Source organism: Halichoeres trimaculatus, unplaced genomic scaffold (genome assembly GCF_033239565.1).
Source record: "Halichoeres trimaculatus isolate MK-OKI-2021-1 unplaced genomic scaffold, fHalTri1.1 fHalTri1_scaffold_8, whole genome shotgun sequence".
Taxonomy (NCBI): Eukaryota; Metazoa; Chordata; class Actinopteri; order Labriformes; family Labridae; genus Halichoeres; species Halichoeres trimaculatus.
This window is the reverse complement of record NW_027437186.1, coordinates 7,392,356-7,409,701: the sequence shown is the minus strand read 5'-3', so window position 1 is coordinate 7,409,701 and position 17,346 is coordinate 7,392,356. Positions and strand designations below refer to the sequence as shown.

The following is a 17,346-nucleotide window of genomic DNA, read 5'->3' as shown; positions in this document are numbered from 1 at the left end:
CTTTATTTATGTGGCTCTGTCCAGGAGCTGTATCTGACCACACAGCCCTTTGACCCAGAGGGGGTTTTAGGTACAATCAACTCAATCGTCATGGGATTCTTGGGGATGCAAGTAAGACAAACTTTTACTCTTTCTTGTATGAGTCAGAGAGTGATGGTTTATAGACTGTTACCTCCAAACAGCAGCCCTAGAGACCAGCAACCCTCTGCTGGGGGTATGCAATCCAAAAAGTGACAAGAGCAACCAGAAAAATGAACTCAATTCTGCTCATGGGTTAAAAGCTAGACTACCTGTACACATATTTCTGTTTTCCCAAAATTCATCTGCCTCCATTGGTACTATCATTATTTTAACTTTGTCACCTAGGAGGACTTCAACAAAGAAATGTTCTGTTTTCACCCTTTTTTTAAACTTAAACCCCTGTTTTTGTTGCTAGTTTTACAATTATGGATCAAATTTGTTTTAACTTTGAAAGATATTTCACCATCCCCCTCCACAGGTCGTCCCAACCCCACTTTGGGAATCACTGGTATAAGACACAGTTTTTTAAACTAGGTTGCTGAGTTAAAGTTTATCACTTCAGTAATAATGAATACAGATAAAAGGGTCACATAATACTTTTTTGCCTCTTGATAAAAAAATGAAGATCATTGCATTGAAAAAAAATCTGAACCTAAGCGAGTGTTTGTGTCTTATGTTTGTAAGAACTGTCTTATTGGACTTACTTTAAGATACATTAACAAGTCCAGAAAAACCCTACCTCATTTTAAAGAGACTGCAAGAACAAGAAGCTAAACAAGCAAAGCATTCTTACCTCTTTGGAAATTTTTTATTCTTTACAAGCAATTTGGGTGTCAGTTTTTTTTCTTGTGAAATCTTTAAATAATACATTTTTCATGACTTGTGGAAGTGAAAAATGATGCATTGTTTGTGATTTGTTCAAAACAAACAGGTCATCTGAGTGAATGAACTGAACTGAAAAGAGTCGTTCATTTCCCAACTTCAGTTGTGCTCTCCTCTCTTCGGTTTTGTCTTTGAAGACGGTAAAAAAAGAAAACAGACCAACTATTTCTTCATTTGGTCACACCTAAATAAATTCAGTCATCTGACATGAAGTTAATAAGTTCAACCAACACAACTGATTAAGTCAAATGAACTTAAAAATTTGATTGTTCTCAAATCAACATTTTGCATCACTCCAACTTAAGGTTTTCAGTTGTTTCAACTCAATAATTTGCAAAACCTCAAAGTAAAACCTGACAAGGTGTTTTTATACTTAATTGCACAGTAAAAATGTGGCAAAGTGAGCTTACTTAAAATAATCTAGGAAAACAATTTTACTAAAAAGATTAGTAAACATGTCTAATAGTCTTAAGTTGAGTTTACTGTATGTCTACTTGTAAAGTTTACTTTACAGCCTATTGTATTCACTTAATTTTAACCGTGAGTGAGGAGGGAATGCAGTGGATATTAGACCCCGCTGCACATTAAGATGTTAACCTGCCATGGGCACAGGCTGTCTGTGCCCTGTGGCATGGGCCGTGTACCTTTGAGCGTGTTTAATGTTTTATATGTTAATAAATGAGATGTGTTGATGGGATAAAACTATGATCAGAAATGACAAGCTGGGTTTTGTCCTCAGATAAATTCAAATTACCATCACTGAGAGAGTATTTAAATTGGAGCCCTCACTGTCATGGAGCACAGACAGCCAGCTGGTCCATGCCAGACACACTGTCCCCACATGGTATCTAAATGTGCATCAGGGTCTCATATCCACAGCGTTACCTCCTCATCCATGGTTTGTCCTTTTGGGTTTTGCAGATTATTGAGTTGAAACAACTTAAACCCTTTGGTTGGATTGATGCAAATTTGTAAGATTTGGGAATAATTAGAATATTTAGTTTATTTGACCTATTAAGTTGAGTTAAATGAACTTGTTAATTTCATTTCAAAGAACTTAATTTATTTAGGTGTGACTTATTGAAGCAATTCATTTAAGTTGGTCCGACTGCCTCTTTTTTATTAGTTGCAGTGACGCAGAATTTCAAGTTGATATAATCCACAAAAATACATTGGAAACCTTAACCTAAAAATATTGAGTTGGATTGATTAAAAAAATTACATCACTTTAACTGGTTGAAGATTCCTTTTTTTACAGTGCAAGCCCTCCCTCTCCCTTTTATGTCAGCAGATTGTACTGACTGAATCAACAAGTCGGAGTCAGTTGTGTTGCTCAACATCTCTGTACCACAAAACCGTGTGTTCTTTTTATAGCTGCTGTCAGCTAAACAACAACAGCTTATATATTCCAGTTGACTGTTCTTACCTCCACTAGCGACGGCCTCAATTCAATCATATTTCAGTCAGTACAGTGTGTTTGACTGAAGCTAGTGACTCACAGTCTTGCATGTTTACGTTCAGTCAATCGTCCCCAGAATGAACTGAACGGAAGCTCCGCCTCTGAGTGTCTTTCTCTCTCTCTGTCAGTCAGTGAGTGATCTGTGTAATGAATGAACACTTTTAGTTTGTAAACTGTGAATTTGTCTCACTAAATTCTCAGCACATTGGTTTTTTTAACCAACACCAGCCATTCTCAGTATAAACATGAGCAGATCCTAATGTTCTGCTATTTTCAGCTTATTAAATTCTGATTTGCAGGCAGAGCTGCAAGGAATACTGAACGATTCATTGAAAGGATATTTTGAACATATCACTTTCCTGAATTAACTTTACTGATTCATTGCTTTACTTCATCACTACAGGTAAATGTGGCTCTTACTTAGTCTAATAAGACCATTTTTACAAAAAAAAACAAGGCATAAAGACTTGATTTGATCTCATTTTTTTTTGCCATGTGTACTGCAGATACTTCAGTGGAACCTGGTGGGAAGCAAACCTGGGTGAGATGAAGTCTCCCAGATTCTTATTCACCGTCTTTGAGCTTTACATTGAAAATAATTAGATTAACAGTGATTCAATGAGTTCAACAGCTTTTTTAAATTTGGACTGAACCAGTTCTGCTCTTTGAAGACTTAATGCAAAAAACTAGTTCAAAAACACAGTTTCTGAAAATGAAAACAACCCCAATGTGCTGCTCATGAAATGAATGTCTTTTAAGTTTTTTCTCTCAGAGTATCTGTGCCTCGTCTTGAAAGGTCTCAGTTTCTAAAATGTGAGCTGCTCGCTAGTAAAGGTTGTGTAAAGGAGGCCGTGTTTGGCGCCTGTTTTCAAATGTACAGCTGTCTCTCTTTAATGACAAAACATTGTAACCCTGTCTCTTGTAACCATTTGTGTTGTGGGAAGTTGCCCTGCGAAAAACAGCCACATTGCTCAATTCCCCATGGTGCTTTGCACTGACCCCATCCGTCAGCAAGACTTAGGCGGGACGCCAGGTGTCTGCTGCCCTCTTTTATATGTTCATCCACACCAAAGTCCTCAGCTGAAACATATTCATCATCACCAAATTAATCAGATGCTGCAGATGACTTACACTCCACATCTGCCTCAATGGGACAGGGGAAACGGGACCGCCAAGTCACGGGCACTGACGCCCACGTCCCAGGCCTATTTGGTTACCCAAGGGCAAATACACAGTGTTTACAGGGTATTTCTCATTAAAAGTGTGATGATGAGCTGTGCTGACTGTGGGTATGTTTACCTTGTTCTCCACAGGCTGGGAAAATTATCGTTTTCTACAAAGGACGGACTTTCCACATCCTCTGTCGGTTCCTGGTGTGGGCTGTTATCCTGGTATGTTTATTTCCATGCTTCATTTTTACATCGTTTTTAAAATAATAATCAAATTTACCAAGGAAAATTAAAACAGAAATAAAAAATGGACATAAAATCCAGATGATAATTTTAATACCAGAAAATAAATCATAAAAAAAGAAATAAACATTCCCCGCTTCCACGACTGTCAGAGCTGAGCACTCGAATGCCCTGGCTGTTTGACTCTAATCTGCAGAGTGTTGTCCTGCCACTTTGATATAAGAGGTAACTGCTGAGCCGTTCATTAGCGGGACACTGCAGAGGACATGTGTGATCTCATTACAATAAAACAACATCCATGTGAGGCTGAGTTTCCGGGCAGTAACGGGTATCCAGCTCCTCAGGGGGATACACACTATCCCTCTTTGCTGCTTTACATGTGTTATTTTTATCAGAGGGGTTTAGCAGATCAGCGTGATCATTTCATAAACATGCATAATAAGCCTCAAACATTCACTGACAGCAGGTTTTAAGTGACATGACCATTAAATCAACAAAACTGGGTTTACTGGAACAGCACTTGTAAATGGGTCAAAGTCCATCAAATCTAAAAATCAAGGAATTATTTTATAAATCTGCTCAGAGAAAGTGAATCCTGTTGTTTTAGATCGTCTCTCTTTCTGGGTGGTCTGTGAACAAGAAGAGGGGCAAGCTGTCCTCTGTTTCATTGAAAGGGGGAATGTGTCCCAGAGGGAGAAGCTTGCGTTATATGAGAGGGCCCGTTTTGCATTTCTAAACCTGTGACAGGAGGCTGTTAATCTGCTTTAATGAGACCCACAGATATCCATGTCAAAAGGCCCAGCTTTGCTGAACTGTGCCTGGACACAGTTTTCATGAGTGGACAGGAAGATGCTCCAGAGATGAAACCGCTCTCAAAACGGGGTCATCAGAGTGAGTCTTCATGCTGTGGAGGCCGGCATCCTGAACCAGCAGCCCTGTGACCGAGAGTGATGATGGAGCCGGAGGAGCTGGAGCGTCACTCAGCCTTTGAAATCTGACTGTGCAGGAGGGAAACGAGCACTTCTCTGCATGTTTTCCTTTAGAAACACACAGAAACAGACACCTTTACATTAAGGAGTCCTGTACTCTTACAGCTTCCTCCACACTAGTATCTGTTACTCTTTGGAAGCACTGCAAAGCTTTATTATTTAAGAAAAGTCAGTTTCTGTCTTTAAGTTGATATTAGTCATGCAGTCACCAGCAAAACAGCTGTTTAAATTTTTTGCTAGTCCAAACATTTGAGGGTTTACAGTAATTTCAAAGGAGCCAGCCTTATGTTCCCACATTTCTGGGACATTTTCAAAATAACGCCTCGAGTTCCCACATTTCCCTTCTTAAAGCCCAACCTTCTACAAGATTTTTATGGAAGCACATCATAGGAACTGAATGAATGAATGAATGAATGAATGAATGAATGAATGAATGAATGAATGAATCATTTTATTTTAGTCGAAAGCAGCAGAAATCGTCACAGTCATTAAAAGAAAAAATAAAATAGGCTAAGTGACAAGGCTTTTGGTTGAAGCAGAGCTCACAGATGCTAAAACCTTTAATTTAATTTCCTTAACTCTGAAAAAACAAAATCAGATTTCAGAAAAAAAAATCTTAGAAGTTGAGGAGAGAACAGACTCCCTCCTGTTCAAAGTTCACCTGTAAAATGGGCTCTGATGTGTTTTAAAAGGTTAAGAAAGTATCTGACAACAAAGTTTGAGACAAAAACATAGCTTGATGCTGGTATTAGATGGAGAATCAGATGATGACAAATGTGCTCTGTGTTCTTCACTAAAACTTAATTATACCAGCTGACTGGTTTCTCTGGAAGAAGAGGAGAGATGGTTTAAATGAAAAGAAAATGTTTTATTTGTTAGTAACGGCCCAAAATGTTATAGAAAATAATAAAAATAACTAATATAATATTTCAGTCAGGAACACTCTCATCATAGATTAACCATTTATTGCCAAATGGATACAGTTAGAATTGGCGTTAAAGCTCTGCTTTTCAGAGTACTCCCTGGGTTAGCCGAGCAGCTTGCTCGAGCTTTCCAGGGAGTGCATAGCAAACCCCCCGTATACATACAGAACAAATGAATGCATACAGATCAATAAGATACATACATGAGGCTAAATAGGAGGAGGCTGGGGTGGAGGTGGGATGATTGTGACAGCAGCAGCTGAGCAACAATGAGGTAGCAGGAATAACTGAGAATGAAGACGTGATTTAAATACACCGCCTTGTTGTTAGACGCACGCTGTGATTGGTTGAGAGGGGTAGGTTAGAACATCAGTCTGTCAGCTGATCACAGCTGGGCGTATGACTTCCGTGTCCTTCATGAACTTACGTTAACTCCATAATATATTGTTACATTATGAACCAGTCATTACAGTTCTGATTGTTGTTGTTGGTGTTGTTGTTTTTTTTTGTTGGTTTTTTTTTTTGTTTTGTTTTGTTTTTTACTTTTTTTTAAAACTACATTTCTGGTTGCTGTTACATTTTGGGTCATTGTTTAATATCAAGCTCTAACATTATTAAAATAAGTTTTATAACTTAAAGGTCCTGTAAGGACTTAATGAGTGATATTACATTAGACTCACTTTCATATACAAGTCTGTTCATAACAGCATTAAATTAGTTTCTTGTAAATGCTATTTTTCAGATCTGTGGTCATATAGTATGGATCACACAGTATAAAGGTCTCTCAGCTGAAAAGGTTTCTGTGGTTAATTTTGTAGTAATGGTGGACACTTAGGCTGGACTGTCAAAAAGAAAAAGGACAGAAGAGCAGAAGAAAGATAAACAGGAGAGTGATAGAGCACAAGCTACAGGCTAAAACACACGGGCCAAGCTGTTTGTGCTAATGTTGATTCCAACCCACAGTCAGCAGTTATTCTGCAGTGGTCTGTTCAAACTTGAGAGTCTATCAATAAAATGTAGAGTGAGGTTACGTTAGCTCTGATTGGCAGATGACTGGCAGGACATGACCAGGATTCACTAACGTTACACATTACAGACACGTCTGAGGGGAACACTAAACAGTCTGCTCAACTTCTGGACACTGAACTACAAACTAAGTTTGTCACATTTTAAACATTAAATAAATACATTACCTTGTTGCTTTGCATCCTGGTAAAAGTTGTCTTGAGCAAAGAAAAGTACACTGTAAAAAAAATGTTTAAAAAAAGGTTAAAGCACTAACAGCAAAGTCTCCAGACAAATACTTTAAAAATATGGTCAAATCAATCTATAGTAATTTCCTGTGAAAATACTATTTTTCCCATGTACAATAACACATTTGTAATGTTTAAAAACAAACTACATACGTAAAACTAAAGGTAAATATCTGCAGATTTACAGTATTAATATGTAATTTTAGAGAAAAATACCATCATTAAACTGATTTTTACTTAATTATTACAGTCAAACACCTTCAATATAGTGACAATGCAAAGAGTTCTGCAGAAAAATACCATTTTACAGCAAAATAATTTTTGTTGTGATATGGCATTTTGTAACCGTGAGTGAGGAGGGCGCACAGAGGATATAAGACTCTGCTGGACATTAAAATATTGCATTGGGGGAACATGCTGTCTGTGTAACCTTGTGTGAACCAGCTGTGTAATTTTACGGTATCTGTCTGGAAACTTGCTGCCAGCACTTTTACTGTTTTTTTTTTTTTGTTTGTTTGTTTTTTTTTTAAGTTTGTTTCTTTTTTTAATCAGTGAATTGCAACCATGAGTAAGGAGGGCCCAAGGTTCAGCTGGCATAATGCCTAAAGAAAGCATCCAGGAAGTCATTTTACAGATAATTTCTGTAATTTTACAGTCTTGTGTAATGTTTTTGGAAAACAGAGTAAAAACTTAAAAATGAAGGGCTAATAACCACAAAATTCTGTTATGTTTTGTTTTGTTTTGTTTTTTTTTACTGTGTAAAATTACTAGAATATCTGTAAATCTACTAGCATTTTGTTGTTTTGTAAGAAAACAGGAAAAATCTTTTAAAAATTACAGACCATTTCCTGTAAAATTACATTTTTTTTAACAGTGTAGAGTTAAAAAAAAAAAAAAAAGAAGATCCGTTCTCCAAAAAAAACGAAATGAACATAAAAAAAAAAAAACCTTGGTAGGAGTAACGTCTTTTCAGCAGTGGGTGATAGTGTTCATGGGAAACAGAGTCCTCATACAGCCAAAGGTGTCAAAAAGTCTGTTATTACAACACAGGAGATCCAGAAGTCTGAGTGGTCAACCTTTTGGTTGTGTGAGTCAGAAGAAATCTGCTCAGATCATTTCAGATTCAAGTGAAATTCTGTTGTGACACTAAATCTTATCTCACTACATGTTGAAACGTATTAACTGTTATAATGGGGCAAACGTTGAGGCAGCACAAATGAACTTAAATCCATCTGGCTACTCCCTGAGGAGGAGAATAATTAACTCAGAGGGGTCGGATACAGAAGCTGGAGGGTTTTATGTTTTCCTCTGAATGTCATGCATGGTTTAGTAAGTTAATGTTCCAACAGAGAAGAAATGAAAGACGGTGGTGTTTGATACATGGTGTACACCAAAGAATTAAACACACCTCTAGAAGAGCATCAAATTTAATGTTGGTTTTAACAGAATCTTTGAGTGCGATTTTAACATTCCTGTTTTATGTTCAGTCATAGTCGTTCCTTTGTTTTGATCCAAAAAGTCGGTACCTACTTTTTTCCTGTCAAGTGTTTTCACCCAGTAAAATCTGTTTCACAGATGAGCCTCTTCATATTGATTTTTTCATACATTTTCACCTCTGAGAGGAGGCAGGAAGCAGAGCTGAACTACCTCTTTTTTTTTCAGACATGTGCTCTTAACATTAGCACGCCTCCTCAGTGGAGCAGCTCACGTCTGCATGCCTCCTAACCACAGAGCTGATGCTGTGCAAAAGAGGCTGGTAGAGAGTGCTAACGCGGTGATCAACAACACTGTAGTACAGTTTTTAGCAGTGGATTGATATTCAGGGGGCGGCTGTGCATCTTCCTCTTATTAAACAACAGCCCCTGTTAATTAAAGCCCAACGATCAGGCTGCAGGAGTGAGAGATTGAAATTGAGCGAATGTCCCACATACCAGCTCCATTCCACATCCTGCCGCCTGGATAGCCTGGAGACTCAATCCGGCTTCGGCCGGGCTATTTCGACACAATTGATTCTGTCATCTATACACATGATGGATATCCACTTTTACAAGCATGATTGGACTCAGATCCACAGACCTGGGTTTATTCTTTGAAACAGAAATGTTTTCTTAAGCATCTCACTGAGATGTAAAAGTGATTTAGTAAGATTGAATATTTTATTTCTGTAGAGTTTATTGGATCAAACTGTTGTATTGAGGTTGTTGGGCTAACATCTGTGACTCTTTGTTCTCTGGTAGAGCATGTCACCACTCTGTGAACAATCAAATCAGCATATTTACAGCTCATGATTTTCTGTGTTACCTCACAGACCGTGTTCATTGACTCTCAGGTAATCGTTTAACCTGCCGGTCTCGCTTGATTCAGTTGCTTCACGTTTTAGCAGCCTAATGTAGCTTGCTTTATCACCCGACATCGATTTGAAATCTGTTTCATTTCCACCCTAGGGAATCTCTGCAGCCATCCTTTCTAAGTGCACACGAGATGGAGGATTTATACCTGTCAATAAAAACCTTTGGTAAGTGCTTCCTGACCCTCTTAATACAGCCACTTTTCTCACAAAAGAAAGGATGGATTTTCCAGCAGGCACAAATCAAGGATGCTAAGACACACTCTAACTTTCCTGTTACGACAGCCTCAACTGTAAATAATCACCCTGACTGTCCGGAGTGTGAGGTGGAGCAGTTATACATCCTACATGATAACTCTTCCTTACAGCCAGCAGGAGAAAGGATGCTTTATCCTGTCTACCCAAGAGGCACTCAGCACACATTTTACCAGCACTGCGTGATGAAGTGGGATCAGGCTGCAGGAAAGAGCATGTGTGTGTGATGACAGTGTGGTCTAAATGTTCCCAAACTATCACACCCCTTTCTGGTAAAACACAGGATTTTGATGCATTATAGTTTTGCGGAGCATTTACAACCCGAGACAGATATAACTTTACAGCCTGAGCAGCGTTTGATGCACTCCTGCATTAGCTTAAATATGATGTCAATCATTTTAATGCTGTAGCAGGAAGACTACCATTTGGTCCGTGATGTGTAAGCAAATTCTTCACGATGATCCACAGGGGTTCATCCCTCGCTATTACCTGCCTGGCTTTTATAGGCAGTTTATCATGCAAAGGTTATTGAGCTCTTGCCCACATCCCTGCCTGAATGTCTAGAAGTAATTACATCTCAGCCAAGAGTCCATTTTGGCCCCACTTCTGATGAGATGAAATTTTAAAAAGCCCAGTGCAGGAAGGCTCCTGGAGGCAGCCATTTTACATTAGGTGGTATTACATCAAACATTCTTGCACTTAGGAGCAGACAAGGACATGGCTGGCTGGCACGGCTCCACGGGGCACGTGCCAAGGATCCGCTGCTGATACTTGAAGGCCAGTCCAGCAGATGGGTCCACCGTTTAGAATAGAATACAATAGCAATACAAGAAAAAAAGTAAGAAAGTGTACAGAAAATCTAAAAACTTCATTAGAAAATAGATGCTGACAGCTTTTCCATCATTGTCCAGTCAGTCAGCCTCCACCTCTACAGGGTCCAGGACTGAGCTTTCTCAGCAGTCTGTTCAGTCTCTGTCTCCTGGATCCTGTCTGCTCACAGCAGGTGAAGCTCTTCCAGTGTGGCGTTAGTGTGTGGTGTGAGCTCCATTAGCCATGTCTGTGAATAGCACGATGCTACTCTGCCCTCTGGTATTCCCTCTGTTGCTGGGTTAGCATGGCTAGCTTGTCCATCTTATTGGAGATAGATCTTACATTCCCACAATAGATGGAAGGACAGGTCTATGTCGTCACTTCTTAGCTCACACCTGAGAACCAGCACGTCATCCTCACCTCCTTCTCCTCACCTTGTGGGGAAGCATCAGGTATTGCACCAGTTAGCATTAGCATGCTACAGGCTTCTAACAGCTGATTTTGCATGTATATACTGCGGGCATGGTGATATGTAGGATCTCCAGACAAACACAGGAGCAAAAAATGAAAAATATCACTGAAGACAAAACTAGTTTGGTGTCCATGACCAACAATGAACCAAAGTAACGACCCACTCCAAATAGATATTTAAAAAAATTACAAGAAACGGACAAAGATGAGAGTGTGCTGCCTGTGAGATCTGAGCACAAATGTGGCTGTTATAATGTATCCTTAATGGTCCCTCCAGGTCATTGTCCTACGTGATGTGTATGGGCTGCTTCTCCTTCCTGTTGCTGGGAGGCATGTACTTCATCACTGATACCAAGAACTGGTGGGGTGGACAGCCTTTTATATTCCCAGGTAAGAGCCCTCATGCAAAATGATGCTTTTTAAAGTGGAATAAAAACCTTGGAAACACGCCTGGCACACATGTAACGTGTAGGGTGTTATAATAAAGGAGTTTTATTGTCGATGCAGATAGTGAGCATTAAAATCTGTATTCAAGAGAGTGGTTACCAAAACGCAGGTCAAATGTTGAGCTAGCATTCTCAAAGCTGTCAGAATCAGCCAATAGCAAAATTTCCTAACTGTGGAGTTATCAACACTGCTGTCCGTGCGTTCAGCATGGCTCATCCTGCTGACACTTCACACGATCTGGTTAGCAGCAGCAGTTCATGTGAGACCAGCAGTGGCTTTGAACATTTACTGGAGTGTTATGAACAGATCACAAACACAGAGGCTAATGAATATCTGACCTGAATACATGTCTGTGGTGCTGTAATAGCACACAGGGAATCATTTATTTTGGGAGTTGGTCTGAGGAACAGGGATGTCTCCTTCACACTGGAGTAGCAGTGCAGCCTCTATATTTGAATAATGAATGTAAAAGTTAAGATCGTAAAATAGATTGTATTAATGTGATTCCCAAAGCAAGACACTGGAAAGAATTGCTTTACACGCTCAATAATGGATTCTTAGACATGTGATCAGAAACGCTGTCGCTTGTAAGATTCTGGCTTGTTAACTAATGTGACAGCTCTGTAATAAATAGCACTAAAGCACACTGTGATCTACTTTTCCTAGAAGCTCCTCTGATAAACCAGATCTCTGTTTGTTCACCTCTGCTCATGATAAACTTTGGCACCTGTTATCTGTTCTGCAGAGCTCTGGCTCACTGAGGGTTGGTGTGGTGATGTTTTGTCCTGTTAAACAGCAGCTTGTGTTTTATGTGCTTCTCTCGATCCCAGGGATGAATTCTATCTTGGTCTACGTCGGACACTCTCTCCTGGGTTTTTACTTCCCCTTCAGCTGGGAGATGCACATCACAGAGAGCCACTGGGAGTGGCTCTTTCAGAGCCTGTGGGGGACTGCGCTGTGGGTGCTCATTGCTTACCTGCTGTACAGGAAGAAGTTCTTCCTCAAAATATGAAACAGGATCAGCTCATCTTTGTTCCCTCTGTTAAAGCTGTTATTTCACTTTTTATGACTTTTTAATGTGTGATTGAGTTAATAAATAAAACATCTGCAGGAGTTTGACAGATGTGTGGTTTATATTTCCATGAAATCCAACCTACACGCTTTCACTTGAGTCGAAGCCGTCTGAGAATCTGTCAAACTAAGCTGTGAGTGTTAAAGCCTTCACCCATGAAATCTATCAAACATCACCAACAGCACATGTGATCTCCTGACGGAGCGTGCAGCTGAGGATTTATTTGATGCCACTTGTTTTGTGTGCTGTATAGACTTATTAAACCAAATATATCAAAGTGGTACTTAACAAATTAGGCTGAGTGATTCCATTATACACAAGGCCAGCCATTATGAGTCTGTTACCATGGTCACTTCTGTATCTGTGTGTTTGTGCACCAGTACCATCTGCTGTCTGAGCGACAGTACTTTAATAGGGGTCAAGATGAACAGCCTGCAGAGGAGTCATCGGTGGCAGAAACATCGTGCACTCAATGTGTAAGAAATCAGGGAAATGACAAACATCCAATTTATCAGGAACTCTGAGCCCTTTAAAGTCACCTCGGCCCTTTTTATGTTCAACACACTCAGCTTTGTCTTCACATGGAGGTTCTCATTCTACCATGAGGCTCACAGCATGGTTTAGTAACTTTCAGAGGCTTTTCCTGAACGTGCTGCAGGATGATGGTTCTGAGCATGCTCAGATGAGTGTGCCCTCAGTGTCAGGTCAGGTGTTATGGAGATCATAACAAGTAGTAACCTTCTGGCTAATGAAATGTGGAGTGTCATGCTCTTCTTCCTGAACGATATCACATTTCAACATCCTCAGAAGCCATCATACTCTGTCATGTGTAGTCTAGTGGTTTTGATAATTGTGTTTTGTTGTTTCTTATTGTTAGAGTCTCCATAGGTACATCACTTTGAGTCTTTGACATGACTCAAGTCTGTAATTGCTTTTCCAAACTACTGTGCCAGCAATGGAAATGCACAGCAACATCTTCATTAAATGAAAAGGAATCAATACAGACTCACCACAGAGGTATAATTATATCCCTACAATGATAACGCTTTGCATGGAAGTGTAAGCCTTCAGCTGACCTAGAGTGAGAGTGGTGAGGAGTATCTGAATCAGCATCGTGAACCAGGTCCCATTAAGCATCAAATACACCTGTCAGTTATGACTAAAGAAGACTTTCCAGACTTCAGGGACTGTGAATGTTTGATTATTTTCTCTTTAAAGACCCTGTAAAGACTTTCTAAGTGATCTTGAAAAAGTCCCACCTCTAGATTGTCATGGGAACCACAGGAACAAAAGAAAGGAGGACCCAGTCGCAGATGACACAAAAACTTTTGTTTCAACTAAATTCAAAAACTCAAAAACTCTGACAAAAGAAACAAAATCAAAAGTACTAAGAAACTCACAGAACAAAACCGAGAGGCACAGGAGACACGGGACACGAGGCATGACATACGGAGACAGCTACAATGAACTGAGTCAACTCAGTCAAACACAGGGAAACTCAAGACAGAGACAAGATACATTAAAGACACCGAAACACTAAAAATGATCACAAAAAGACACACACATGAAAAGAGCCAAATCAAAACCACAAGGAACACAAACTAAGGACAAAAATAAGAGACACAGAACACTCAACAAGAATAACACAAGAAACACAAGACAAGAATCACTTACAAAAACCAAGAACCTCAAGTCAAAAACCTAGCATAACACAAAACCCAACTGAAAACCCAAACCATGACACTAGATATTTACCTGCCCATAATCCACAACCTAAATAAGATTGTCAGAGCCAGAATAGGTGATTCCTAACTGGTCAGACAGGGTTGATTTTCAGCATCGCACCCCATGACAACACCACACTGGCCGGCGAAGTTTAACAGTGAGAAGAGAAATCTGTGTTTTTCTCTGCTGAAAATGATTTCTTGGATTTATTTAGTAATTGTGGACACTGGAGCTGGACTAAAAGGAGGTAAGGGCATAAGAAAGATAAACAGGAGAGAGATAGAGCACAAGCTAAAGGCTAACACAGGGGCTAAACTGTTTGTGCTAATGTTCATTCCAACCCACAGTCAGCAGTTATTCTGCAGTGGTCTGTTCAAACTTGAGAGTCTATCAATAAAATGAAGAGTGAGGTTACGTTAGCTCTGCTTGGTCGATGACTGGCAGGACCAAGGGGCAACATCCAGTTAGTAAAAATGAAGCCTATGCGGAAGTGCTAAAAGTTGCTGTTCATCAAGAATCTGCTTAAGGCTAGCTGCAGAAAGACCAGAAGTCACGTCCACACCCAGCTATAAAAACAGACTCTTATGGCGTTAAAACATATTTACAGCCTGGTTCAAAAACAGGTTGGGTCTAAAATGCTGATTTCACTGATAGGCAGACACTGTACAGTAAGTGAATGTTTTTCTAATTTAGTGGTTAAGAAGACACAGCTCAGGCAGGTCATGTGACTGAAGGGCACCCTATAGCTGTTCGAAAGGAAGCTCAAAGCTGGCATCATTTTGAATGTGGCTACGTCCGTGGATTTGCTTCATTTCACAGAATCGGGAACAGGCAGGTGATGTCACAGAGGCTACATCCATGTTTTGTACAGTATATGGGCAGGACACCAACACTGTTTACTTCTTGTCACTTTAGCCTACAGATACCTCAGAGCACTGGGCTGCCAATAGCACTACATAGTTGGTTGCTACAACGTTTGCTCGATGTCACGTTTTAAACCATAGCGCTACGTAACTGTACTGATAAGTCCCTTACCTCAGCGCGTTGTATCCAGTAAAAAGTTGTCTTGAACAAAGAAAATTTGTTTCAATCCGATCTCCATTTAATTCCAAAACGAACACACACCTCGCTAAAATGACAGTGTGTGTAAGACTCCTGGCCACAAGGTGGCAAGGGAGTTCAATTAAATCAGTTCCTCCCTATAGCATCTTTAATACATCAACAGAAAAGCAACAATTCCAATGAATGTTGGATAATATTTGATTGTTTAACTTATATCAAATAAGGGTTTTACTTAAAAACGTTCGTTTCTATCAGGACCACATGGGACAAAAGAGTTTCTTATCTGCATGCAATTGGTTATGTTTAGCACTGCGGCTCTGCTCTGGAGGCGCTTTGCAAATCCTGAGGTAGGGAGAGCACACCTCCCCTCTTTTTCATGTGCATACATGACAAGCCAAGGCAGGGAGAGCAGCAGCAAAGACCGCTGAGGTAAAACATAGAATAGGAGGAGTATCAAGTACTCGCAATGTATAACGCTGGTAAAACAGACACAGCATAAAAGGAGGAGCAGGAAGAGAAGGTAGGCTAAAGTAGTTTAACCACATCAACAAGTTTGCCATTTGCTGAAAGGATGCCAGCCTCATCAGCTGATCAGCTGATACTCTGTGGGCCGAGCTTGACCTCATGGCCTGCCTGAACCTGCCACGCTCAATAAATGTTTGTTTATGTTCAAGGCACTCAAAGCATGGATTAAATAGTCAAATTGGATGTAATTAGACTTTTCCGTACATATTTTCAGCATAAAAGCAGGTTTTAAACTTACATTCAAGACTTATACAACACACTTCGACACACTAACAGTTTTAAAACTTTGTGTCCCCATTAAATGTGTAAAGTTTCTCCTCTGACGCTGAAGATCCAGCAGCTACTGACTGCTGTTCATCAAAGCTAAGTTTATGATGGTAAGACGATGGTAAACCAGAAACAGCAGGTAGGATTGTGGTTGTTATAGGTCTATGTCCATGAGGTGTAAGTTTTAGAATCTGCAGATAAACTCTCCAAACCCTCTGCAGCTCAGTGTTTTTGCTCTATGCAGAGAGATGATTGATTTGGGAGTGATTGCTGTTTGATTGAGTGGTGTCCTGCCCTGAGGGATGGAGCGATGCATCACTACACACCATCCAGTCACAGAGAGATGAAACACAGCCTGGAAACATGAGAGGGGGAAATGCCCAGAGACAAGTGTTGTGTTATCTATCAGACAACAAATTAAAAAAGTGCATCTCTGCAGCAAAACAGAGCTCTGCAGTAGTTCTTCATTTAGTCAAAATGCTGCCTGTTGGCCCATTTGTTGATGAGTGGAATTTTATTGTACAGAAAACTTTAACAATCACAGATTTTATATTGTCAGCAGGGGCGTGCACAGACTTTCGAAGGGCAGGGGCAAAAAGAAAAAAAGGCACATACAGCATGTTCTCAACACCCAAAAGGGAAGACTTTTTTGCCACCAGAAAACATTTAAGCACACTACTTTTTGCCACCCTACAGGGCAGCTGAGTGGGTTTTCTCAAATCAAGAGGGCACTTTAGCACACTTTTTTCTCCCAAGCAGACACGTAAGTGCACATTTTGGCTCCCAAAGGGGCACATAAGTGTGGTTTCTGCTCCCAAGAGGGCACTTAGGGGCATATTTTGGCTTCAAAGCGGGCACTCAGGTGTTAGTTGTAGTTCCTAAGAGAGCACTATGGCGCATTTTGACTCCAAACCAGGCACTTTGGCACACTTTTTTCTCCCAAGCAGACACTTAAGTGCACATTTTGGCTCCCAAGTGGGCACATAAGTGTGGTTTCTGCTCACAAGAGGGCACTTAGGGGCATATTTTGGCTTCAAAGCGGGCACTTAGGTGCTAGTTGTAGTTCCTAAGAGAGCACTATGGCGCATTTTGACTCCCAACCTGGCACTTTGGCACATGTTTTCACTGACAAGCAGGCACTTTAGCACCCATTTATGCTCCCAAGTAGACAGTTACACCTGTTTTGGCTCTCATGCGGAAACTTAAGAACACCTTTTTGCCATTAGCATGTGTTTCGGCTCCAAAGAGGTCACTTCAAGACATATTTACTCTTCAAAGCAGGCACTTAAGCATGCGTTTTGGCTCCCAAGGGGGCACTATGGGGCATTTTGGCTCCCAAATTGACACTTTAGCACCATTTTCGCTCCCAATAAGGCTCTTTGGCACACATTATTATTGACAAGCAGGCACTATAGCACACATTTAT

The 17,346-nt window shown here is 40.2% G+C and overlaps 1 protein-coding gene across 3 annotated transcripts in view; it reads left to right on the top strand.

The window, feature by feature from the left end:
• Nucleotides 1-12,376, top strand: part of LOC141795137 (heparan-alpha-glucosaminide N-acetyltransferase) — a 38,400-nt gene extending 26,024 nt beyond the window's left edge. For all 3 annotated transcript variants that reach the window (XM_074675916.1, XM_074675914.1, XM_074675915.1), the window contains 5 exons: nucleotides 25-111; nucleotides 3,676-3,753; nucleotides 9,384-9,454; nucleotides 11,100-11,212; nucleotides 12,100-12,376. In XM_074675916.1, coding sequence (XP_074532017.1) covers nucleotides 25-111; nucleotides 3,676-3,753; nucleotides 9,384-9,454; nucleotides 11,100-11,212; nucleotides 12,100-12,281 — 531 coding nt within the window. In that variant the 3' untranslated portion in view covers nucleotides 12,282-12,376. The remainder of the gene's footprint in view (nucleotides 1-24; nucleotides 112-3,675; nucleotides 3,754-9,383; nucleotides 9,455-11,099; nucleotides 11,213-12,099) is intronic.
• The last annotated feature ends 4,970 nt before the right edge of the window (nucleotides 12,377-17,346 follow it).